This window comes from Rhinopithecus roxellana, chromosome 1 (genome assembly GCF_007565055.1).
Source record: "Rhinopithecus roxellana isolate Shanxi Qingling chromosome 1, ASM756505v1, whole genome shotgun sequence".
Lineage (NCBI taxonomy): Eukaryota > Metazoa > Chordata > Mammalia > Primates > Cercopithecidae > Rhinopithecus > Rhinopithecus roxellana.
The window spans coordinates 102,694,846-102,721,992 of NC_044549.1; the positions used below are offsets into that span (position 1 = coordinate 102,694,846).

Below are 27,147 nucleotides of genomic sequence, written 5' to 3' on the forward strand. Positions count from 1 at the left end.
GTCCTTTTCTGGAGCTTAGGACTCCATTTGCCTTTTTATGTTTTAATTTACTTAATGGTTTTTAGGGATAGGTTCTCATTCTGTCACTCTGGCTGAATTGCAGTGGTGCAGTCAGCTCACTGCAACCTAAGACTCCTGCGCTCAAGCAGTCCTCCCACCTCAGCCTCTCAAGTAGGTGGGACTATCAGCGCACACCACCATGACTGGCTAATTTTTTTATTTTTCAAGACTGGATCTCCCTATGTTGTCCAGGTTGATCTTGAACTCCTGGGCTCAAGCAACCCTCCCATCTTGGCCTCAAAGTGTTGGGATTACAGGTGTGAGCCACCACGCCTGACACGTTTGCCTCTTCAAATGAGTGAACTTTCCAATTATGAACCAAATATTTAGGCCCTGTAAGTCAGTCAGTTGTTATTTCAGTGTCAATGGTCATATCTTTTAAAAGAAATTAACATTGTATCAATGACAACAAAGATAATGTATAATGAATTTGAATGAAGTATTTCCCATTACCCCATTGTGGTGGGTGTTCTTATAACTAAAAAAAAAAAAGTATGAAGATTTTCATTAACACTGAAAGCATTTCTAAAACTGAAGATATAAACCTTTGTGGTAGTTAGTTAATTACTAGGAAAGAAAACCAAGAATTATTAGTTCATGTCTTTCATTCACAGTCGGTTGCCAAGGAAACAGGGTTCTATCTTATACTGTACAACAGGAATCATCCTTCAGTGGCTCCAGTCAGACCCGTGAGTATGTTTCAATTAAGGAAATATAAGTATTATCAAAAGATGTAATTATTAAATTGGATTTTACTAGGTGTTAAAGAAAAATGGTTTTAAAATTTTGTACTTCACACTTCTGCCTTAGGTATTTGTCCAGCGTTAGTCATATCGTACTTGATGAAATCCATGAAAGAAACCTGCAGTCAGATGTTTTAATGACTGTTGTTAAAGATCTTCTCAATTTTCGATCTGACTTGAAAGTAATACTGATGAGTGCAACGTTGAATGCGGAAAAGTTTTCAGAATATTTTGGTGAGTAAAATGTGTAGTTACTGCATTAGAAAAGGTACTAGAAAACCACTTAATTTAAAAAAATTAGTATGGTACTAGGTAAAGAGTAGTCAAAATGAATGTTTAGCTATTAATTTTATTTTAGTATTTTTCTACCCTCCAGTTTCATGGATTAGACAATTGGGTCTATTTTTTAATAGTGGCGTCATGTCTGATAGTGAGGACAGGTAGCTTCTTGTTGCTACCACCACACAATTAAGATGGCATCGTTGAAGTCAAACCACAGATTTGCATAATTTTATAAACTTCTTTCTGTAATTTTTCTGTGACTTTTATCTACTATCACAGGTTAGGGTGGCAGTTTTCTGCTAATACTGCTAGTGACCACTTGGCAGTTTTCTGCTAATACTGCTAGTGACCACTTAACAAAACACCTTCAATGTTCCAGGTAGTATATTCGCCACTTTGTCTTCCTTAGTCTTTATAATACTTTATGAGGTAGGTACTATTATTCGCATTTTTACAGATGAGAAAGCAGCCTCAGAGCAGTTAAGTAGCTTTCCCAAGCTGAACATAGATTGGACCAGTTGCAAAGCACATTCTTTTAAAATCAGTCCTCACTGTCTTTCCTGCTTATACTTGTGAAGGAAAGAAGGGGAAAGGGAGGGAATTACAATGTAGTATAGTTATGTTTAATAAATGTTCTTGTCATCAGCGTTATAAAAGTCCTTTAAAATACATCCTAGTTAAACTGAAAACCATGTAAGATTAGTTGGGGTAGGTGTTGTTATTATTTTTTTAAATGAGACTTCTAGAACTAACATTGAGTACCTTGCTCAAATGTATGCACGTCATATGTAGAGCAGTGATACTTGCTCAGATATTTTGACCTCCCATGTGATGTTTGATTTTTACCGTGTGTACTGCTTGTTTTCCTTGTTATGAAATGTAGAGAGTATTTAAATAACAATGCTGAAGTGATTTTTTTATTAGTAATTTTGAAATAGTAGCAATTTATTTGTTTAGGTCTTGTTTTGATTACTTTTCTCCACCAATTCTGGGTACTACAAGTAGTAATGCTTATCTGGAATTCAGTAAAACTTTGATATTCTGGATATTCTGTTATGATACTATCTGGGTTAATGATGAAGAGAAAATAGACTTCTAACTAATGGATTTTGAGTTCAACTTAAAACTCTATTCTTTGATATTCTGTGTTATTTTGTAGAACTGTGAGATGTGTGTACAGTTTGGTAGCAGTAAAATGGTATTGAGTGAAGACTAGACTGCTGCTTTTTATTAAAGTAGATATGGAAAAATAGGGTAGAACTGTAAAAGCTACAGGACCATTTTCTGGAATTAATAGTAATAGAGTCATTGTCCTATTTATAGTATATTAATTTTTTCAACATTTGAGTACAAATTTATGCTTATATTTTGTCTGCCGTGATAGGTAACTGTCCAATGATACATATACCTGGTTTTACCTTTCCGGTTGTGGAATATCTTTTGGAAGATATAATTGAAAAAATAAGGTAAGTAAACATTAGAAAATAAAAAACATTAAAAAGTACTAATATATCACTTTTCTCATGTCAAACTTTAGTCTCAGAAACCCACCATTGACTACTTCCTTGTAAAAAATTTGCTGGGAATTAGCCATACTTGGCTACACATTAAAATTACCTGGAGCTTTTTAAACTCCAGATGCCTGATTTATACTCCCTACCTAAATTACATTACAATGTCTGAGGTAGTAGCCAGGCACCAGTGGCTCACTCACGGCGACCTCCGCCTTCCAGGTTGAAGTGATTCTCCCACCTCAGCCTCCCAACTAACTGGGATTACAGGCACACACCACTGTGCACAGCTAGTATTTGTATTTTTAGTAGAAATGCAGTTTCACCATGTTGGCCAGGCTGTTCTCAAACTCCTGACCTCACGTGATCTGCCCGCCTCAGCATCCCAAGGTTGTGGGATTACAGGCATGAGCCACCACCCCTGGCTGGCATCAGTGTTTTTTGAAGATCCCTGGGCAGCAAAGTTTGGGAACCTCTTTGTCTTTAGTGTTTGAGCCGTTTTGATGGTTCTGTTACCTGATTTTTACTTTTCCTTTGTTGACTTCCATTGCCCAACATTTAAATATAATTTCCCCCAGGCTTCTCAATCATTTATGTTTTCACTGTGCAAACCTGTTTATATCCCTGACTGTAGTTGTATATTTTCACAGCTTTCAGTAGTATAGCTTCAGAATTGAAGCTTCTCCTGATCTTTGAACTGGCTTTCTACTCTGTAGTAGTCTACTACCACAGGTGCCTTGAACCTAACATTTCTCAAGCCTGAATCATTATCTTATAGTCACCCACCAAAAAAATAAAACAATGTTTCATACTTTATACTTTACTTTATAATGGTTAATGATTATCCTCCACTCAGTTTTCTAACCTATAAATCAAAAGCTAGTGTGTATCAGGCAGTTATATACCAGGGTATGGCAACCGTTTTACACGCTGAGTAACCAAGTAAATCCAAGTCATTTTGTACTTGCCTTCAAACAGACACAAACTGTGGGAACTGTCTTCTTGAACATGCCTTTTCACTTTTATTTCTTTGCCAAGGTCCTTACTGTCTCTCCTGTGCTATATAATAGTTACTCTTTTGGTACTGTATTCTTCACTCTTAGGATTGCTGCCATATATTTTCCTAAAAACAATTTGTTCATTTGAGCTTTCTGCTCCTGGGCAAGCTCCTTGCATATGTGATATCTCTTTAAAAAACTGTTAAGAGCCTTTTTTGGTTTGTCATGGCTATAACAGAGCACTTCAGCTGGTATGCCCAAGTTACTGATTCCCTCAGCATTCTGACCACTGGCCTTTTGCTGCTAGCAGACTTCTCCAGGAGCTTGTGTAGAATTGTGTTTGTATTCTTTGATGGGAAAAAGACTGAGAAGCACAGCCCCATAGGATCAGGTTCAAATTCCTTAGCTGGTCATTCCAAGGCCCTTTACGGTGTGTCCCCATCCTCTTTTCTAGCCTCATTTCCCAGTCATGTGTCCTATGGCCTGCTTGTGCTAAGTATACCATTCCATAATGGTATATTTAGCATGCCATGCCCTTTCATTCATGAATTTGCGCTGTTATGTTTTTGTTCCTCTTAGACCTTTATATGCATCTTCTCCATCCTTTCATTTGTAAGCTATTGATTATATAAGAAAAATCCCAGCTTCATTGCTTGTTAAGCCTTCCCTAATACCTCTCACAGACTTGAATTCTTTCTTTCTTTCTTTCTTTTCTTTCTTTCTTTCTTTCTTTCTTTCTTTCTTTCTTTCTTTCTTTCTTTCTTTCTTTCTTTCTTTCTTTTCTTTTCTTTCTTTCTTTGTTTCTTTCTTTCTTTCTTTCTTTTTCTTTCTTTCTTTCTTTCTTCTTCTTTTTCTTCTTTCTTTCTTTTCTTTTCTTTCTTCTTTTTCCTTTTCTTTTTCCTTTCCTTTTTCTTTCCTTTTCTTTCTCTCTTTTTCTTTCCTTTTTCTTCTTTTTTCTCCTTTCCTTTCCTTTCTTTTCCTTTCTTTCCTTTCCTTTTTCCTTTCCTTTTTCCTTTCCTTTTTCCTTTCCTTTTTCCTTTCCTTTCTTTTCCTTCCTTCCTTTTTCCTTCCTTTTCCTCTTCCTTTCCTTTCTCCTCCCTTCCTTTTTCCTTTCCTTTCTCCTTTCCTTTTTCCTTTCCTTTCTCCTTTCCTTTTTCCTTTCCTTTTCCTTTCCTTTTTCCTTTCCTTTTTCCTTTCCTTTTCCTTTTCCTTTCCTTTTCCTTTCCTTTCCTTCTTTCGACAGAGTCTCGCTCCGTCGCCAGGCTGGAGTACAGTGGCGTGATCTCCGTTCACTGCAACCTCCACCTCCCAGGTTCAAGCAATTCTCCTACCTCAGCCTCCCGAGTACCTGGGACTACAGGTGCACGCCACCATGCCCAGCTGATTTTTGCATTTTTAGTAGAGACGGGGTTTCACCATGTTTGCCAGGATGGTCTCGATCTCTTGACCTTGTGATCCGACCCCCCTCGGCCTGCCAAAGTGCTGGGATTATAGGTGTGAGCCACCACACCTGGCCTTTAATTCTTTCTCATCTGTATTCCTGCAACATTTGTATCATATCTCTTATAACCCTTATGTTATTTGTTGTATAGTGTATCTCTTTGTATTTGCCTCTTGCACTAGCTTTCAGACTTTTTGGGGTCCAGAATTTTGTCTTGTTTATTTTAGTAACTAGTACATAGCACAGTGCCTGACCTATGGTAAATCTGAATAAAAAAGGATAGCCAGGCATGGTGGCTCATGTCTGTAATCCCAATGCTTTGGTAGGCAGAGGTGGGGCAGATCGCTTGAGCCCAGCAGTTCAAGACCAGTCTGGACAACATGGTGAAACCCCGTCTCTACAAAAAATACAAAAGTAGGCTGCATGAGGTGCCATGCGCTTATAGACCCAGCTACTCAGGACGCTGAGGTGGGAGGATTTCTTGAGCCTGGGAGGCTGAGATTGCAGTGAGTAGAGATCACACCACTGCACTGCAGCCCAGGTGACAAAGGGAGACCCTGTTTCAAAAAAAAGGGGATTGGGGACTAGATGTAGAAACACTTGGGATGAGATTTTTCAAGACTTAAAAGTTCTCTTAAGAAAGCCAGGAAGTGAGAGTGGAAGGTGAGAGCAAAGTTCCTACAACCATTTTTATATGAAGAAAAATCTGCTGAGTTTTGACCAGACATTTATTTCACTCAATGTTTTGCACTATGCTAGGGTCTGAGCATTAAGCAAGGGGAGACTTGGTATATGCTCTCAGAATTTGTTTGTAGACAGGGAGACACATAAGCTGATAAAGTCTGAGGGAAGTGAAGAGTGTATTAGAAATTAGATTTTGTATGTTAGGTAGAGACTGGTCAAGTTAGGAAAGCAGTTGAAGTCAAAGTAGGAAAGAGGGAAATGTATATGTCAGAGAAGATAGAACATACTAAAAACCTCAGACAGACAGCATGTAATGGTCTTCCATGTCCTGATTTTATCATTAGCCGCCATAAATTTTCTGTATCCTCCCTCTTCATTTCCACTTTTTACCATGTGTCTCACATCCTATCATGGCACATTTAGCAGTTGCTTGCCAGTAAAATAATAGGCAACTGCTTGGCAACAATGAAAACAAAGTTTTGAGGATCAATAATCTGAAGGCACCTGATGGAAACTTGCTTTCTTAAGCTCCCTGGATGTTAGGGAATGCATATGGAATTGTAGCCAAGCAGTATCTTGAAGCGAAAAGGTGGTATCTGTGCATTTGTCATCTGCTGATCAACTCTAAGAGGAGAGTTGAATGAGGGTATTCCTTGATTAGAGATTTTCATCAGAAGCTCCTGGCTGTCCACTTCCCAGAAGAAGAGCTGCACAGCAGGGAGGTAGCAAAGAAAATACAATGACCAGAACAAGAGCAGGGCAAGATGATATGGAGGGTTGTGATTGGAGATGGGAGGATTGAAGGTTACCTCTGTTTTGCAATTTCTGGGAAGGGAGCCGACTCTGGGTCCATCCTGGTGACTAGAACCAATCTGTGTCTCAGGTTGCCCTACCTCAAGTTGGTGCCTCTGTATGTATCGAAGACTTAGGGGAATTCTGGGTCACAGGTACTGAATAGGGAAGGGGATTAACATTTTCTGGGTGTCTACTATACATGAGGCTTTATCACTTTTTTTTTTTTTTTACTTTATCACATTTTTAAAAATCTCATGCCAGTACTGTTATAAACATATTAATCTCTCAAATAATATAACTAAAGGCCAGATATTTAATGCCTTATCGAAGGTCACACAGCTAGTCAGTAACTGAGCAAGGATATCAATTCTGACTTCGGAGTCCATGCTCTAACCCCTCCCCCATTCCATCTAGAGGCTGTCCTGTAGTTGAACTCAGAGACGCCTTGGGGTTAAAGTGTGGGTTCGTTTTTGTCTTTTCCCACCCCATGCCTCGCAGGACTGACAGTGATAGGTAGAATTATTGTCCAGATGTGCCCTCTGTGGTTTTAGCAGTCACTACAGGATGGTAGTAGAATCATAGTACAGCACTTGATTGACATGTGAGAGACTTGAGTGCTGATTCTGGATCTGCCATTATCTACAACTGTGTGACAGCAGAATTAAATAGTTCTCTAACATGGGTCTGTAGATCTGGATATACTAGCTGAATCTCCTGCGGGCACTAATTAAAATTCTTAGATTAATAGACCCAAGGCGTACCTACCAAATCCAAATCATCAGGGATGGGATTTAGGAGTCTATATTTTACAAACTCTCTGAGGGATTCAATTCTTATGTGCACTCAGGTTTGGACTTACATTAATGTTAACTATTATTCTAAAGCAAACTTAAAATTGAAGGTATAAGTTACTCTAGTATTTTTTTAAAATTTTAACTACTAAAAATGGTCTATAGGTTTATATACTTCAATAGAGAAGAATGATTTTTATCTAAAATATCAGGTTTTTTAAGTTAATGAACACAAGTTGATACTTTAGCTAGCATTCACTTGAAAGCATAATGAAAATGTTCTTTAGAATTCTTTTTGAAAATCCTAAATATAAAATATCACAGATTTTAGCTAAAACTAGAGTTTCAAAAAAGTGAAGATATTCAAGAATGTTTTTGTTTTAGGTATATTCCAGAACAAAAAGAACACAGATCCCAGTTTAAGAGGGGTTTCATGCAAGGGCATGTAAACAGGCAAGAAAAAGAAGAAAAAGAAGCAATATATAAAGAACGTTGGCCAGATTATGTAAGGGAACTGCGAAGAAGGTGAGTTTATTTTGTTTGAAGGTGAGAAATCAGTGGCTAAATAACGAAAACAGAAAGCCAGGGGCTGGGAGCATCTTCTTGAATCTGTACATACTTAAAGGAGAGCACTGTGAATCTCTTACTCCAGCTAAATATTGTGCTGATGTGACTTTTAAGCACTATTAGCCCAGTAATTCTCTCCGATGTGTAGATTATGTTCCTCCATTTGCAGATTGAGTTAATTTTAAGCTTTTATAGCAAGTTAGTAGAAAACTTGATTAAGTATTTCGTAACTTTGTGTTTAACTTTGATAGGTATTCTGCAAGTACTGTAGATGTTATAGAAATGATGGATGATGATAAAGTTGATCTCAATTTGATTGTTGCCCTTATCCGATACATTGTTTTGGAAGAAGAGGTTAGTTTTGTTTATTTTTCTTTCTTCAGTTAACATAATTTTAATTTTATTAATGTATCAAGGCCATGAAAAATACGATTTTCTTAAATGTTTATAAAATAGCCTGGAAGAAATTACTTTTGATACTAGAAATCATCTCATAGTAGCAGAAGATTTAGGCATTTGACTTGTTTGAAGAAAAGACTAAACAAATATCTGGATTAAGACTTATGTCTCCGGCCGGGCGCGGTGGCTCAAGCCTGTAATCCCAGCACTTTGGGAGGCCGAGGCGGGCGGATCACGAGGTCAGGAGATCGAGACCATCCTGGCTAACACGGTGAAACCCCGTCTCTACTAAAAAAATACAAAAAACTAGCCGGGCGAGGTGGCGGGCGCCTGTAGTCCCAGCTACTCGGGAGGCTGAGGCAGGAGAATGGCGTAAACCCGGGAGGCGGAGTTTGCAGTGAGCTGAGATCTGGCCACTGCACTCCAGCCTGGGTGACAGAGCGAGACTCCTTCTCAAAAAAAAAAAAAAAAAAAAAAAAAGACTTATGTCTCATTTTTTAAAAGTGAGCTTAGCCGGGTGCAGTGGCTCACGCCTGTAATCCCAGCACTCTGGGAGGCTGAAGCAGGTGGATCACTTGAGGCCAGGAGTTTGAGACCAGCCTGGCCAACATGTCAAAACCCTATCTCTACTAAAAATACAAAAATTAGCTGGGCGTGATGGGGCAGGCCTGTAATCCCAGCTACTTGGGAGGCTGAGCGTGAGAATCGCTTGAACCCAGGAGGCAGATGTTGCAGTGATCCGAGATCATGCCATTGTACTCTAGCCTGGGTGACAGAGCAAGACTCTGTCTCAAAAACAATAATTAAAAAAAAAAAAAAAAGTGGGTTTATATACTTTTAATTATTCATGAAAATTATCCTGAGCTAGTGTAATTTTAATGGAGATTTAAGTGTGCACACAATTTTACTGTTACTGCATTTTGTTGATATGATCCTTTGTAATGGTTATTTCCCCTTCATATAGGATGGTGCGATACTGGTCTTTCTACCAGGCTGGGACAATATCAGCACTTTACATGATCTCTTGATGTCACAAGTAATGTTTAAATCAGGTATTATGTAAATGTATTTTACTATAATTCAAAGAGTAGTATTTGAATTATATGTGGGATGTGTATTTTTTTTCTTTTATTTGAAGAAGTGTTGCTTCTACTAGGTCACAGATGAAGGGAAAGCTTTTTATTTAGTATTTTGAAGAGAATATTTTCTTTCTTTTTCACAATTTGCCTAATAAAATTGGCTCTTAAAGCATAGGTATGTGGGGTTTTTCATTTTTTCACTCACTGCTGCAAAAAAGAAATCCCTTAGCCCAGTGTTTCTGAATTCTGACTATACAACAGAGTCACCCATGGAGCTTCTTTAAGATTCAGATACGTAGACCCCATCATCACCCCAAATCTAAGAATGTGACCTAAACATCTGAAGTTTTTAAAATTCCTTAAATGATTTTGATCCTGAATGAGCAGCATATTTTGAAACATATAAACTTTAGAGGAATGAATGAGAACATTTTTTTTCTATAAAATATAGAGTATTTTCAGCAGTCATTCACTTCGAATATGAAAATTACGAAGCAAATTCTATTTAATTTTTACAGTTCTGAATATAACTTTTTTATTTTGAGATGAAGTCTCACTCTGTCGGCAGTCTGGAGTGTGTTGGCGCCATCTCTGCTCACTGCAACCTCTGCCTCCCGGGTTCAAGCAGTTCTCCTGCCTCAGCCTCCAGGGTAGCTGGGACTACAGGCATGTGCCACCATGCCAGCCGACTTTTTGCATTTTTAGTAGAGATGAGGTTTCACTATGTTGGCCAGGCTGGTCTTGAACTCCAGACCTGAAGTGTTCCTCCCACCTCAGCCTTCCAGAGTACCGGGATTATAGGCTTGAGCTACCACGCGTGGCCTCCAAATATAATTTCTAGAACCTCACTCTGTTGAAGTGCTTTTGACAAAATTTATTTATTTATTTATTTTTGAGACAGTCTAACTCTGTTGCCCAGGCTGGAGTGCAGTGGTGCGATCTTGACTCACTGCAATCTCTGCCTTCCAGGTTCATTAGAGTCTCCTGCCTCAGCCTCCTGAGTAGCTGGGACTACAGGCATCCACCACCACGCCTGGCTAATTGTTTTGTGTTTTTAGTAGAGACTAAAATAAAAAAATTAGTTTCACCGTGTTAGCCAGGATGGTCTCGAACTCCTGACCTCATATTCCACTCGCCTCTGCCTCTAAGTGCTGGGATTACAGGCATGAGCCACCACGCCCAGCCAGACAAAATTTACAGGAACCAGAAAATATTTTGATCTAATTGTATTGACTAAAATAATAAATGCGTGTTTTTATTATTTGTTAAATCCTGTTGTCATGCTCTGAAAGCATTCTCTGTAATTAAAATTATTTACTATCTAGCTGGTGAGGTATTTTGATCTAATTGACTTCTCTATAAAGAAACACTGTTTTCTGTTTTCTTTTTGTGTGACAACTTTTCTCTGTAGAAAAGTTTGTCATGATTAGACAGGTGAATTTTTTTTTTCAAACAACTAAGATTTTTTATTGGCTAAATCTTCTAACTCTGGCCTTTCCTTCCCTTATTATAAACATTATTGTATAGTGTACTTATAATTTTAAATAATGTGTGCATATATTTACCAATAAAGATGAGATATATACCAAAATATTTTCATTTAGTGTATGTGATGGGGAGTGGGAAAAGGGTGTGATATTATAGATTATTATAATTGACTTCATTAACTTTCTAGTTTCAATTAATTATTCTCAAGGAAAGAGTTACTGATGTATATACTTCTACCAGCCCAATTCCTTTTAAAGGAAATCTTTCCAGAATTTGAGTGGTTTTTCTCAAATTATGTTGAAAAAAGCTTAACCTTGATAATCAGTTGTATAGTTAGTCACTGTCGTGGGGAAAAAATTGGCCTAACTCTGTGCTGAGAAGTTAAGTTTTGAAATTCAGTTTATTAAATGCTTATCAATTTCTTGTTTCTTTCTTTTCATAAGAGTGTAGATTTTGTTCTCATTAACTCTGTTAGTTGTATCAGCAATATAAATTTTTTTTTCCCGATTATGTAGTCTTCAACAAAATTGTTTTTACTTTTATTATGCCTGGCTAACTTTTTAAGCTGTTTGTAGTGAAACATTTTAAACATACAAAAAACTAGAGAATCTTTTTTTTTTTTTTTTTTTTTTTTTTGAGATGGAGTCTGTCTCTGTCAGACTGGAGTGCAGTGATGCGATCTCGGCTCACTGCAATCTCTGCCTCCCAGGTTCAAGCAGTTCCCTGTCTCAGCCTTCCAAGTAGCCGGGATTATAGGCGCCCACCACCACGCCTGGGTAATTTTTGTATTTTTAGTAGAGACAGGGTTTCACCATCTTAGTCAGGCTGGTCTTGAACTCCTGACCTTGTGATCCATCTGCCTTGGCCTCTGAAAGTGCTGGGATTACATGTGAGCTACTGCACCCGGCCAAAACTAGAGAATCTTAATGAATACTGTATATATATCCACGACTTCAGTGCCAACAATTATTTTTTCAGTCCTAGTTTTTTCCTAAAGTCAATTGCAGCTGTCACATTTTATTTCTAAATGTATAAGCAAGAATCTCAAGGCAATTTTCTATATAACCATCATGTCTTTATCATACCTAATCCTTAATACCATCTAATAATCCAGTCTGTAATCAGATTTTCCCATTTTTCTGAAGTGTCTTTCACAGCTAGTCTGTTCAAACTACAGAAAATGTCAAACCAAATACATCTTTTGATCTGGCTGTAGAACATTGCTCCCCTCCACTCCCTGCTTTTCCTCATGGTAATAAGGTCATGGAAAAGACCAGGCCAGTTGTTCTCTAATAAGTCCAACATTCTGAATTTTTCTGACTCTTTATGCTATCATTTCATTTGATTCTGTCTTACCTGTATTTCCTGTAACTTGGAAGTTATATCTGAAGGCTTGATTCAATTCACGTATTTTTGGCTTGAATATTATAGTTGAAATATTTCATACTGTCACGGAGACAAGTAATTCAGAGCATTCTTTTTTAACAACATCAGTTGCTTGACAGCTGTTTACTACTTTTTATTTTTTAAGATTCGTAAAATCTTTTCACAGAGTCCATGGGGATCATCATATCTCCTTTAGATAACAGCAGTTCTTTTCTGGGGAAATATAACTGACTTGAATCATTTGGGCATTTAAGTCAGATTGTATTTTTGTAAGCATGCTTAAATGTGAAATTAACCCTTGTTTTCTTAATACTCTCCCTTTCACCCATCACTGTATTATATCAGGTATATATGTTGGCTAATAATCATGAATGGGCTTGAGCTATTTTATTTGGAAACTTAAAAAGTAGGAATTTCTTATATTTTTAACAAAATGTATTTAAAATGTGGGTTACTCTTGGAATGTATTATTTTTAACGAGGACTATTTCATTATTTTCTAAGTAGGACATGGGTATTTAATAAGTAATTTGCTTTAAAAATTTAGATATTATTGTTATGATTAGAATAGTGAGGATTGCCAGGTGCAGGGCTCATGCCTGTAATCTGTAATCCCAGTACTTCGGAAGGCTGAGGCAGGTGGATTGCTTGAGCTCAGGAGTTCAAGACCAGCCTGGGCAACGTGGCAAATCTCCATCTCTACAAAAAAATACAAAAATTAGCCAAACTTGGTGGTGCATGCCTGTGGTCTCAGCTACTTTGGAGGCTGAGGTGGGAGGGTCACTTGAGCCCAGGAGACAGAGGTTGCAGTGAGCAGAGATCACACCACTGCACTCTCCTGGGCAACAGAGTGAGACCCTGTCTCAACAACAAAAAAATAGGATCACCCAAAGTGTACAAACATATTCATGTTAAACAGAATTTTTGGCTATTCATTCAACTTTTATTGGTGTAATTTGAAAAAGTTATTCCCAACTTTTGAGCATTCTTTAAAGAGTTTGGAGAAAATACTTATCAATATGAAATAACAGAACAAAGTGTTAGCTTGAACTTGGAGCACTCAGAAAACAAGACTATAAAGAAATTAAGTTGGTCTGTTTGTATGTGGAAATATAAATTAAGAATTGTGTGGTTCTCTTAAACACATGGGCAATTTGTCAATAACTCAGATGGTTTAGCTGTTTTCATTAAATGTTCAATGTCTTATCAAAAAAAGAATTATGTGGTTCAGCATCTGAATTCATTGTCTCATGTTTTTGATGGAGCTTTTCTGCAACTCTTTATCTTAAAATTTAATTCTTTTTAATTTCCAGATAAATTTTTAATTATACCTTTACATTCATTGATGCCTACAGTTAACCAGACACAGGTATGTTAAATGGATACATTTGTTAAATGTATTTCAAACTGAGGCAAGCTTTAAGGACTGCTTGTTACACGTTTTCCTTTATTTTTTTTAAGGAACATTTTCAAATAGTAATTCATGTAAAAAATATTTATTTGAGAACCTTTGCAAATGAGTCTTCAGGGGATGATTGCTCAAAAACTTGAATATTAGAGGATAACCCACAAATTAGATTAGTTGTGTCTACATTCGGGAAAAGTTTAAAGAATTGGTTTTACCAGTAACTTGATTGGGTTTCCTGAATAAGAGAAAAAGGTATGTGAGTGCTACCAAAAGTAACCAAACCTAGAAATTAATGATCTGTGACGTACTACAGTTTGATGATGATTTGAGATTTAATTTCACAAAATTAGTATAGTTACAGTATTATGAATGTTTTGACTCCGTCAGATACAGGCGCTTTCCTAATTAGAGTGAACACTGCATTCTCAGAGGCAAGATAATGTTACGATCTATAGTATTTGCAGGCTCTTGCAAAATGAAATTGATTAGAAAACCTGCTCCTCTCCCCGTTTCTAGTTTCTCCTTTTCTCTTTTTGTAAGAAAATATCAAGATATTTTTCTCTGAGACCCTTTTAATATTTTTGTTGCTGGTACCTTAGTCACGAATTACAGAGTACATACCTGAGAGAAGAGAAGGGGCAAGAAAGAAAACTCTTGATTCCAAAGACTGAAAGAGTTTCTAGCGTGGAAGTATTCATCTTCTACACCATAACCTAGTAAATTATGTATTCCTTTGCTGGAGAGTATGTGAATAGCCTGGGAAGCATTTTCTCTATTGATTACCAGTTTTATAAATGAAGGGATAAGTTTATGCTTTGTTTTGTTTGTTTGCATTATCGCCAGTGGTACTTGATTACCCATCTTCTTTCTACTTGAGTGACTTTGTCGGGGTTGTGGGCAGTATTTGTAGAATTCCCCATTTGAAGAGGATTTTTTTTTCACTCCAATCTGATCTCAAGCTAGTAGACAGTGGTTGGTACAGCTGCACAGTTGACATTTATTCTGCTGGGTTGGGCATCTGCCTGATTGTTTATTGTTCTTACCCATGGAGATTTGACTTCATTATTCTTGTCCTTAATATAAATATCCCTCCCTCTACTTTATAACCTCCAGCTTTTGTTAAAAAACTGCTGTATATTTAAATAATGATACCTCATTGGAAATCTTGTTTGTGATAAGATTGTGACATCTGTGGGGGATTTAGTTTGGTTTACCAAAAGATAATTTTGTAATATTGAAAATGATCTATACTTTATAAATACGTCAATAAATATTAGATGTATATGTCAGTGACTGAACATAGAATGCTAAAAATGAACAGTATCTGAAGAAATTCCTCTAATTACAAAAATAATGTAATAGAAATTAGTGTTCTTTTGTGATTCTGATGTGTTTATTTTTACAGGTGTTTAAAAGAACCCCTCCTGGTGTTCGGAAAATAGTAATTGCTACCAACATTGCGGAGACTAGGTAAAAGTTGTTTTAAATATCAAATACTGATGATTACAGAAGTTTTAAACACCATATTTACATGCCTTAATCTGTTTTCTCTACTACATGCCTTGTAATTTATTAAAAATAAAACCTTTTTTATGGCAGTGAGCATAGTTTTATTTTTTGTGGGCTTTTTTGAGACAAGGTCTCATTCTGTCACCCATGCTGGAGTGCAGTGGTACGATTATGACTCAATGCAGCCTTGACCTCTTCAGCTCGAGTGATCCTTCCACCTCAGCCTCCCAAGTAGCTTGTACTACAGGCATGTGCCACCACACCTGTCTAATTTTTAACATTTTTTGTAGAGATGGAGTCTCACTGTGTTGCCCAGGCTGATCTCTAACTCCTGAGCTCAAAACGATCCTATTGCCTCAGCCTCCCAAAGTGCTGGGATAACAGGCCTGAGCCACCATGCATGGCCAATTTTGTGGGGGTTTTTTAACCTATAATAATGCTTTAGCTCAGAAATAGCATTTTAGATATTGGGTTTTGTTTGTTTTGTTTTCCTAAAGAAGCACGGGAGCTGAGGTAAATTTTGTCCTTTCGCCTGTTTCTGGTTGGGAGTAGTATTTGGTAATTAGTTATATCCAGCCTTTAAATTTTCTTGTATTCTCTTGGAGGTACTAAGACATAGTTTAGTCACTGAAACAGATTTCTTTTATGGAAGCTGATATTAAACCATGCTGTTGGGGCTCCCATGGAACTAGGTATGAGGCAACTTGTGATATTTGGCTGTAGACAAGTAAGAATTTAGTATATGGTCTGAAGAACTAATACTGTGCTGTCACTTACAGTGCCTGACACTGCCTACTGTTAGGTACTCGATCCCTATAATATTGGTAAATGTGGGTGTGAAGAGTAGTGAACATCCTGAGTGGCTAAAATAATTTGATGCAATAAAAAAAAAATGCTCTGAAATGCCTATCTATAGGTCTTTTATAGGTTAATAGTGCTTTTGATGTGTGTGTGTGTATGTGTTTAACATTTTATTTATCTGTTTTCCAAACAGCATTACCATAGACGATGTCGTTTATGTGATAGATGGAGGAAAAATAAAAGAGACACATTTTGATACTCAGAACAATATCAGTACAATGTCCGCTGAGTGGGTTAGTAAAGCTAATGCCAAACAGAGAAAAGGTCGAGCTGGAAGGTAAGATGGGAACTCTGTCCAAAGCTTTTAGAACACACAAAAATTTTGTGTAACAAAGTGTGATGCTGGCATTTAAATATATTTATTAGAAGAGTTACCTTTCTTCTTATTTTGAGCTTACTGCAAAACATTTTTAAATAGAAAGTTATTTTAATCATAGTTTGGAAAAGTATCTGCCAGGTTTTCTATTTTATGAATCCTTTGCCTTCAACTTCTGAGTTTGATTAATAAGTTATGTTATTTACAATAGTTGGTTTTCATTTCTTTTTTTTAAAGCATATATTGTGTAATAATAATAGCAACTAATACTTTTTGAGTGTCAGATCATCTCCTAAACACTTGATTCATATTAACTTTCTTAATCCTCACTACAGTACTATGTATCCATTTATTATATCCATTTTATGGATAAGGAAATTAAGGTACAAGGAAATTAAATGACTTGTCCAAAGTGCCATAACTTTCTAAATTACAGACCCAGGATTTGAATCCAGGCATTCTGACTTCACAGTCTAGGCTCCTAATCACTGGATTTTATAGCAGTACTGATTTTTCACCAGTAGTTTTCAATGAAAGCACAAGGAAAGTACTTTTCCTCATAATGGTACAATAACTTAAGAAGTAAAAATATCTCTGTCTTAATGGTAGGAAAAATGATTTGTCTTGAACTTTTACAAAGAATTGGACTTTAATGCATATATCACAGTATTTCTACACTTACATGAGTGATAGAATCATATCTGGACTTTCAGAAGAGGGTTTTTCTTTTACCTTTTATAGATAGAATAAGAGATTTCCATTAATCTTTTGATACAGACTTAAGAAAAGGAGAGTTGAAAGAAAACTTTACAGACCATCTGTCAACCCCTCGTTTTAAGTTTGTACAATATCTATAAAGCTCTGACTTACTTGCGTAATCTTTGCACATTATCCCAGTATAACTTGATTTCGAGACAGTTTATTAGAGAGTTGATGCTGTTGAACCAAAATCATGGTTTAGTCAAAGTATACCCTCCTAATCAATTATCAGGGAATAACTTGATAAGGGACCCAGAAAGACTGAGGTTTTCCCATGTAGACCCATCACCACTAAATATTGATTCAAAAAGTATTCACCATAGTGACCAGGTTTTGGCACACCTTTATATATGAATAGTAAACATACTAAGCCTTAGATTTGTTCCATGAAACAATAATAGAACTAAACTTAATAGAGTATTGCATTTTAACTAATCCTGAAATTGGTGTTTTAATTTAAAAGGAAAATAGTCGTTTGTAGACTCCATGGATTAAAATTCCTTTAGCAAAGCCTTATTTTGGAGATCAGAAAAAGCTATACTATGTGGCTCTCAATGGAGGTACTCTTATTTTAGTTTCTACTGGAGAGAGATTCAGGTATATTATATAATAGACAATGGATCTATGTAGACTCATGGCAGAAATAGCTAAGATTTTTAGAATTCATTTTTGTTCCTATAGCAGCAAGAGCCTATAGAAATATTTATTCTGCTTGAGAATACTTGAATATGGTCACCACTTCCCATCTAGTCTTTTTTTTTTTTTTTTTTTTTTTTTTTTTTTTTTTTTTTTTTTTTGAGACAGAGTCTTGTTCTGTTGCCAGACTGGAGTACAGTGGCATGATCTCGGCTCACTGCAACCTCCGCCTCCTGGGTTCAAGTGATCCTCCTGCCTCAGCCTCCCAACTAGCTGAGACTACAGGAGCATACCACCACACCCAGCTAATTTTTTGTATTTTTTTTAGTAGAAATGGGGTTTCACCATGTTGGCCAGGCTGATCTTGAACTCCTGACCTTATGTGATACACCCGCCTCGGCCTCCCAGAGTGCTGGGATTACAGGTATGAGCCATCGTGCCCAGTCTACATCTAGTCTTATCATTGTCCAAAAAATGATATCATTTAAGGCTCTAGTTACAAACATAAAACAAAAACTTTTAATATCCCTCTGAGAACTCGCTAAATAGAATATACTGTACTTAAAATATTTTTCAGTAATATAGACAGGTTAGCATAATGCCAGGATTCATTACATAATATAATTGATCACAACGCATACTTGAGGTTACTATTCTTAGCCTTCACCTAAGTAGACTGCTGTTACTGAGCACAGTAATCTGGAATCTGTCAGAAACAGGGAAGCAAATTATTGGCGTGGGGAGGAATTATTGTGTATCTTTCTTAAAACTGTGACAAGAGGGTAGATGGTGTAGGGTTTTTCTAAACAGAAGAAATACATGATTCATAAAAAGGGAAAAATAATTATGTACATTAGCTATTATGTGGCTTATAAGAAATAGATATTGGCTACTTCCCTGCCTACTGTTTTCTCTGGAGTTCTAAAAAGTCATTGATGACTGTCCCTCTTTGTTTTGTTTTGTGTGTGTGTGTGTTTTTTTTTTTTAAGAGTTCAACCTGGTCATTGCTATCATCTGTATAATGGTCTTAGAGCAAGTCTTCTAGATGACTATCAACTGCCAGAAATTTTGAGAACTCCTTTGGAAGAACTTTGTTTACAAATAAAGGTAAATTAGGTGGGAGAATGAAGAAACTAAATGGAAGTGATCTCATTTTCGACATCTTTTATAAAACAAAGTACTGTATTAATCTCCAAGAAAGAATTATTAACTCACAATTTATTTTGTGTGTGTGTGTTAGTGAATTGTGTATTTAAACTTCCTTCAAATGTATATTAAGCAATTTTAAATTACATACTGCTCTAGAGGAGGCAGACTCCCTGTATTTGAATCCTGCTTCCACCCCAGAAAAGCTAGTTCTGTTATATTGGGCAGGTTGTTTAAATTAACCTCCTAAAATTCTTAGAACAGTGCCTGGCACATAGTTTAAGTGCTCAGTAAACATTAGCTACTATTATTACATGTTAACATGTTATCCTTCATTATAAACTACTTATTTTTTCAGTATCTTATGTCTTTTGATATAGTTAGCCTTATTTTGAAGATAGTAGGTAATCAACTTGTTCATTAAGATTTTAGCCAGCTACTTTTCCTGTTAATAGAGTTGATGGTAGAAAGTAGTAATATATATATGGGCCTTTAAACATGTTTTTATAGAAATACAAATATAATTTTAATTCATTTTGGTAAAATAACTTGAAAATCATGTGTAAATTTGATGCTTTGAGTCATCAGTCCCGGTAGGGCTAAGTTGTAATGCTAGTATATTAATATTATATGTGTTTAATTATATTTGTCTCCCCCCCCCCCCCCCCAGATTTTAAGGCTAGGTGGAATTGCTTATTTTCTGAGTAGGTTAATGGATCCACCATCAAATGAGGCAGTGTTACTCTCCATAAGACACCTGATGGAGCTGGTAAATTTATTTTCTTGGTTTTTTAATTCTAACTTACAATACTAGAGCATGTAAGCCGATTAATTATAATGTTTACTCTCATTACTGCAAGGAAGACCAGTGATGTCCAATGCCAAATTTGATTTGCTATTTGACTATCAATTTAGAACTATCAGGTTATGAGATGGGCATTAGAAAGTTATAAAGTGATATCTTTTTAATAATTCTTAAAAGACTAGGACCTTTCTGCACTTTTTTTTTCATTGTAAACCTGATTTAAGATTACATAAAATTTGAAATTTTAAAGTTACTGGTCTGTAATTACTGGCGAGTAAAACAAATGTGCAGCTAAATGATTTATCACAAAGGAAGGACTATGTAGTAATTACTTAAGTCAAGAAGAACATTCTCAGTATGCTGAAAGCCCCCTTCCTTCCCTCTCCCAATCACTCCACTGTCCCTTTGTCCCAATCATGATAGATAATGCCTATCATGACTTTAACTATAATGGCTTGCTTTTTTTTTTTTTTTTTTTTTTTTTAATTTTTTGATGGTTTTACCATACAGATATGCATCTTCGTAAAGAGTTCAGTTTTGCCTATTTCGTGAACTTTACCCATATGGAATGTGTGTGGTTTTTTTTGTTCTTTGAGGGAGGAGAGCTCTGGATTATTTCACTTAATATTATGAGATCCAAATGTATTGTTGCTTTTAGCTATGGTTTTCTTGTTTTTTTTTTTTTTTTTTGTCTTTTTCCTCTTTTTTTTTTTTTTTTTCTGAGACAGAGTCTCACTTTGTCACCCAAGCTGGAGTACACTGGTGTGATCTCAGATCACTGCAACCTCCACGTCCTGGGTTATAAAGTACATATATGATCAAGTTGGGCAGATAACGCCCAACAGTTTTCCATAGCTGCAAACCACTTAAACTCCTACCTGTGGTGGATGAGGGTTCCCATTGCTTTGTAGCTTCCTTGGTATTAATCGGCCTTTTGTTCTAACCATGCTGGTAGGTATGTAGTGGTTTTAATTTGCATTTCTATGACTATCGTTGAATTTTTCAGCAGCTTTTATGTTTATTATCCGTTTGTGTAGTCTCTTTAATAAATTGCTAGTGTCTGTTTTTCTATTAGATTGTAGATCATCATAACAGTTCTTGTGTACTCTTCATCTGCACCTTTTATTGGTTGTATATTGCATCATTGCATATCTGTTTTCAACTTACCTGTTTTTAATACCTTGATAAACAAATTTTTTTTTTTTTTTTTTTTTTTTTTTTTTTTTTTTTTTTTTTTTGAGAGAGAGTCTCACTCTGTCACGCAGGCTGGAGTGCAGTGGCGTGATCTTAGCTCACTGCAACCTGCAACCTCTGCCTCCAAGGTTCAAGCAATTCTCCTGCCTCAGCCTCCTGCTGGTATTACAGGCACCTGCCACCACGTCTGGCTAATTTTTGTATTTTTAGTAGAGATGGGGTTTCACCATGTTGGCCAGGCTGGTCTGGAGCTCCTGTATGATCCGCACACCTTGGCCTCCCAAAGTGCTGGGATTACAGGCATGAGCCGCCACTCCCAGCCTAAATTCCTAATTTTAATGCCATCAGATATATCATTCTCAAAGGTTATTGCCTTTTAGCCTTTAATAAGTCTTTTCCTGAGGTCATAAAGATACATTTTAAAAAATTTTATTGTTTTTGTTTATAACGCATCTGCAGTTGATGTGTGTTGGGACTGAGGTAGAAATAAAAGTTTTTACATATGTAGAGCATTGACTGAGCACCATTTATAGAAAAGTCCATCTCTTTTTGTCCTTGGTCTGCGGTCTTTGATAGGTCAAGGTCTGTGGATTTGTTTGTCTGTTTTTAGGCTTATTTCTCATCTGTTGACCTGTATTTCTCTCCTGAGTTGGTATCACATTGCCTTAATTACTCTAGCTTTATGATAAGTCTTTCTTTCTAGTAGAACAAATCACTCCCTTTCATTCTTCTTCAAGAATGTCTTGACTCTAGAGACTGAGGTGGGAGGGATTGCTTGAGCCCAGGAGTTTGAGGGTCGCAGTGAGCTGTGCTTGTGCCACTGCACTCCAACCCAGATGACAGAAAAAGACCCTATCTCTAAAAAAAAATAATAATAATAATAGTGAATTGTTTTAAAACAGGTGAGTGTCTTGGCCCTTCTTGGTGCTTTGTTTTTCCAGATACATTTGAGAATCTTGAGAGCAGCATAACAGAGCTCTGTTTATTTGGGTATTCAGTCTCAGTGTTTTAGAGTTTTCTTTAGGGTTTTATATGTCTTTATTTAGATTTTTAAAAATTTAGATTTCAAATATTTAAAAGCAGAATCCAAAATACCACTAACCTAGAAGATAAGTGGTATTTCATCATCTTTTGAGTATGATAGTTTACAGAAATAAAGTTGCTTGAATGATTGACTTTGTATTCATTAATGCTGTAAAGTCCCCTTATTCTAATCACTTTATGTAGATTTTTTCTGCATATATAATCGCATCTCTAAATAATTACAATTTTATTTAATCTTGTTCAAGTTTCTGGGACCCTTAATACAGTGTTGAGCAGAAGTGATGTGGTAGTGTAAAGGAAGAGCCATCAGCAAGTCATTGAGAGTATAATGTCTGTTGATTTTTGTTTTGTTTTGTTTTGTTTTGTTTTGGTGTGTGGAAGCTCTTACTACGTTAAGTTTACTAAGAAATTTTTATCCTGTATGGATAATCAGTTTTATCAAGTATCTTCTGCTTCTGATGAGATTATGGTATGACTTCTTTAGTTGGTTCATGTATTCAGATACACTGATACTTCAAATATTAAACAAATTTTTATTCTTAGAGTAAACCTAACTTGCCAGCATTCAATTTGCCATTATTTTGTTTTGTGATTTTTGTATGTAAGTTTATTCACTTTTCTTCAGATGTCCTTGTAAAATTTAGATATCAAGCTGTTCTAGGTTCAGAAAACAGGTTGAGGGTTTTTCATTTTTTTTTTTCTTTCATTTGAAAGAGGTCTTAAAAAAAAAAATTAAGGGTATTTTCTCCAAAACTGTTGAGTAAAAATCTGTGTCTTATGGGATGCTTATGGATTTTTTTATTATTATTTCTTATTTACATCTGTATGCCTAGTTATTTTAATTGTGCACTGGAAATTCTGTTTACAAAATTCTTTTTTTTTTTTTGAGACGGAGTCTCGCTCTGTCGCCTGGGCTGGAGTGCAGTGGCCGGATCTCAGCTCACTGCAGGCTCCGCCTCCTGGGTTCACGCCATTCTCCTGCCTCAGCCTCCCTAGTAGCTGGGACTACAGGCGCCCGCCACGTCGCCCAGCTAGTTTTTTGTATTTTTTTTAATAGAGACGGGGTTTCACCGTGTTAGCCAGGATGGTCTCGATCTCCTGACCTCGTGATCTGCCCGTCTCGGCCTCCCAAAGTGCTGGGATTACAGGTTTGAGCCACCGCGCCTGGCTAAAATTCTTCATAGATAAAGATTTGAAGCTCGGGACGAGGGTAGCTTTTTTCCAGCAAGGATTTATGTTCCTTTTGTGCCAGGAAAAGAGGCCCCAACCTCTACACTCGTCTCCCTTAGATGTCTGTCATTCCCTAACCTCTTGACTTGTAATTCTTTGTTTACTCCTTGGTATCTTCACGCTACTTTTCTAGCTGTCCACAGTGGGGTGGTTGGACCAGATGACCTAGGGAATCAGAGCAGAAGTCACTCCCATTTTCTAGGGTTTTAGATAGTTCCTTTTTCTTTAGCTTTTCTGTCTCATGTCACCTGAACTACTAGAACCTAGAGAGTATGCATTATGCATTCCAAATGTATAATAGTGTATCTTTTGTTTTTGTTATTTGTTTCTACAATTTTTATACTTTATTAGGTGATTTTCTTTATTTAACAGAAAGTTTGTCATTTCTGGTATTTCTTCTTAACACAGAAAAGCCAAGATGTGCGTTAATTTTGGTTTCGTTTAAATAAGTTTGTAACCTTTGCTGACCTCACAACTTATGTTTTGGTAGGGAAAACTAAAGCTGAACAGTTTTCGGGCATTTGGACTTAGAAGAGAGAGTAGTGGCTTGTTATTCTTTTTAAAGCAACCTAAAATCATTTTAAATGTAACGCTTTACAGGATCGATTTTAAACACACACTCTTCCTTTACAGAACGCTTTAGATAAACAAGAAGAATTGACACCTCTTGGAGTCCACTTGGCACGATTACCCGTTGAGCCACATATTGGAAAAATGATTCTTTTTGGAGCTCTGTTCTGCTGCTTAGACCCAGTACTCACTATTGCTGCTAGTCTCAGTTTCAAAGATCCATTTGTCATTCCATTGGTAAGAAAAATGGAAACAAAACCAATTTATTTTACATATGAACAGGAGTTGCTTAGATATATTTTTCATTAGCATTTTATTAGAATGCCTTTCTCTGTTATAGCATCAGAGCAATTTAAATTGCCTATATCTGCTCTTTTTAAGGGAAAAGAAAAGATTGCAGATGCAAGAAGAAAGGAATTGGCAAAGGATACTAGAAGTGATCACTTAACAGTTGTGAATGCGTTTGAGGTAAAAAAAAAAATCTTGTTCTGGATTATGACAGTTTATCCAAATGGAATGCTGATAATAGAATAAGGATCATATTTAACCTTTTGAAATCTGTGTTATCATAAGGCCGGGCGCGGTAGCTCATGCCTGTATTTATAGCACTTTGGAAGGCTGAGGCAGGTGGATCACCTGAGATCAGGAGTTTGAAACCAGGCTGGCCAACATGGCAAAACCCTGTCTCTACTACAAATACAAAAATTAGCTGGGTGTGGTGGCGGGCAACTGTAATCCCAGCTACTCAGGAGGCTGAGGCAGGAGAATTGCTTGAACCCGGGGATGCAGAGGTTGCAGTGGGCCGAAATCGTGCCACTGTACTTCAGCCTGGGCGACAGAGTGACACTCCATCTCAAAACAAAAAAACAAAATATATATTATATAATCATAAATATCAGGAGTGAATTGCTGAGAATGTTGAAATTTAGCTGAACATTTGAAAAAAGTTATAATTCATAGTAGTTTTTGGTAAGAATGAACAAGTGAATTGTTTATTTTAAAATTTTGTATTTAATAATTTCTTTGTATCTTTGGCTTATTAACACTCATGACAGTCTCTTTCTAGTCATTAATAAACTACCATGTATTCAAATTTAACATGTAATAGAGGATCATAATCATGTGCATAATTCAGATTAAAGAGACATTTTCTGCTCCCAAAAGCCAGGTGTATCTGAGGGTAAACACTTATCACCTATCTTGGTAAAATTTAAATGTAATTTGGTTTTTAGAGGCAGTATCTTTTTTCTGTAGCTCTACATTCTGTTTCGTATGGCATATTATGGGGGAAATTCATGTTTTTTTGTCTTTGAGCTTATTCAGCTTGTCTTTCCTTTTTACCCAATTTCCCTCCTCTAAAAAGAAGCAAACCATAAAGAAAAGTTGTAAATTTGAAAATATGTAATAGCATTTAAGTCAGTTTAATAGTGTGCTCTGTTTGATGAGTGTATTACGTACAGTTTGGATGTCATTTTGTGTAAAATACATAATATATTACTGTATACTTAATTGTATAAAGGTCTGGAACTTCAGTGGTGGTTATCTCCTAAGGACTAGGATCATGGGGAGCGTATGTGTTTTTAGTTTGTCAATTATAAAATTTTTCGAATTTTTTACAAAGAAAATTAAATATTAGTAGAATATTAAACTTTTACTAAAATAAAGAGGGAAACCAGTAGTAATCTTCGTTTGCAGGAGGAATATATATTTCTTCATTTCTTTGCCCCATAGGGTTGGGAAGAGGCTAGGCGACGTGGTTTCAGATACGAAAAGGACTATTGCTGGGAGTATTTTCTGTCTTCAAACACACTGCAGGTAATGGTGAATGTTTTGCAATAATTATCATATATGCTAGATTACAGAGTATGTGTATCCATTTTGTACAATTAGATCTATAGCAAAAAAGTCAAATATATGGAAATTGAGTATATTTGTATATATACCCAAAATAATGGGGGATCTTTCTTAAATCACCTGCAACAAAACAAGGAAAAGAAACACAGTTCCAGAGGGTAAGAGCATAGCACAGTAAGGTTCAATTTCTGTTCCTGTCCCTACATTCTAGTTGCCGTTTTGATGATTCAGACTGAGAATTTTTGCTAACACTTCTAAAATCTGTTGAAAAGTATCAAATAGGATAGATATCTGTATGTTTTCTGGTTTCATACAGTGAAACACTGCAGGCAAGCATTTGTAAAACAGAAGAAAACAGTAAAGAGGGTATATACCATTATATTTCAGACTACACTGAACTGGGGATTCGAAGCCAGTGGGAATAGAAATATCCTCATCTTCTCCCAGGACACATACACCCCAGCTATGTGAAGTGAGGCCTGATACTGGACGTTTAACAGATGTACAAAGTAATAAACAAAAAAATCTAACATGCCGAATCAGAAGTGCCCAGTCATTAGCAAAATGGAAAAAAGGGATCACCACAATTCGGAAAGAAAGGAAAAGAAAAGAAAAAAAAAAAAATGGAATGCCGTGTTTCAGTAGAAAACAACTTACAACTGTTTCATAGTATGGAATAACTAATAAGAATATGAATCCAGCAAAACAAAGGTTAGAAAATAAACAATAGAGTGAATGAAAAGACTCCTGAGCTGAGAAAATAAATTGAAGAACGAAAGAAATCACAAGGAATAGAATGGATACCCCTTAAAAACAAGTTATTGCCATAGGAAAAAAGCTTGAACTAATCACAGTTTATGGAGGTACCTGAAAAAGACAAAAATTAAAGCAATAAGTGAAATCTTAAAGACAGGAAGACAGGACTGATCCATCATAAGAACAGTAGATATTAGCATCTGCATAGAAATCCTGTGTAATTGAATATTTATTTTGAGCCGTATATAAGAACTTTTTTTTTTGAAATGGAAAAAATGAACAGAAGTATGAAAACATAACTGAATCCAAGTGTTTGAGAATGTCATCTTCAGTCAGGATATGAATTCAGGTGTAAAGAAAAACAACAGGTATTCAAGAAAATACTCAAGAAATACTATAACCCTGATCTCTTCTTGAAAAGCCCATTGACAGTGAAGTGCTGTCAGTTAAAAGGGGAATCACAGTGGAGATTTCAGGATTGGAGAGTGCATGCTTAATCAGCTGGAAGTATACATTAGAAGTATTTAAATGTAGAGCTAATAATAAAATGGTGTTAGGAATTATACATGCAAAATAGAATGTAAAGATTATTATCCTGAATAGTATAAAATAATGGCAGTAAAAACCAGGAGGTGTCTAAGAAAGTCAGGTGTAAGGAAATTAGGTGGGGAAGTCACACCTTTCATAAAAGGGATATATACTTAAATACAACCAACTTTATATTTCATAATCTCTAAAAGGAATTCCTTAGGAAATATTTCTGTGCTTATGAAAATTTAAGATTCATCTGGTCATTCACTTTCATTTCTATTTAACTTTTCTTTAAATTGAACTAA

The 27,147-nt window shown here is 36.2% G+C and overlaps 1 protein-coding gene across 2 annotated transcripts in view; it reads left to right on the forward strand.

Moving 5' to 3' along the window:
* Window positions 1-27,147, forward strand: part of DHX36 (DEAH-box helicase 36) — a 58,045-nt gene that overhangs the window by 24,669 nt on the left and 6,229 nt on the right. For both annotated transcript variants that reach the window (XM_010370617.2, XM_030928528.1), the window contains exons 7-20: window positions 675-749; window positions 871-1,037; window positions 2,470-2,551; window positions 7,690-7,830; window positions 8,124-8,226; window positions 9,236-9,323; window positions 13,537-13,592; window positions 15,037-15,101; window positions 16,135-16,278; window positions 18,702-18,819; window positions 19,529-19,627; window positions 23,765-23,938; window positions 24,083-24,169; window positions 25,433-25,516. In XM_010370617.2, the coding sequence (XP_010368919.1) occupies window positions 675-749; window positions 871-1,037; window positions 2,470-2,551; window positions 7,690-7,830; window positions 8,124-8,226; window positions 9,236-9,323; window positions 13,537-13,592; window positions 15,037-15,101; window positions 16,135-16,278; window positions 18,702-18,819; window positions 19,529-19,627; window positions 23,765-23,938; window positions 24,083-24,169; window positions 25,433-25,516 (1,483 nt within the window). The remainder of the gene's footprint in view (window positions 1-674; window positions 750-870; window positions 1,038-2,469; window positions 2,552-7,689; window positions 7,831-8,123; window positions 8,227-9,235; window positions 9,324-13,536; window positions 13,593-15,036; window positions 15,102-16,134; window positions 16,279-18,701; window positions 18,820-19,528; window positions 19,628-23,764; window positions 23,939-24,082; window positions 24,170-25,432; window positions 25,517-27,147) is intronic.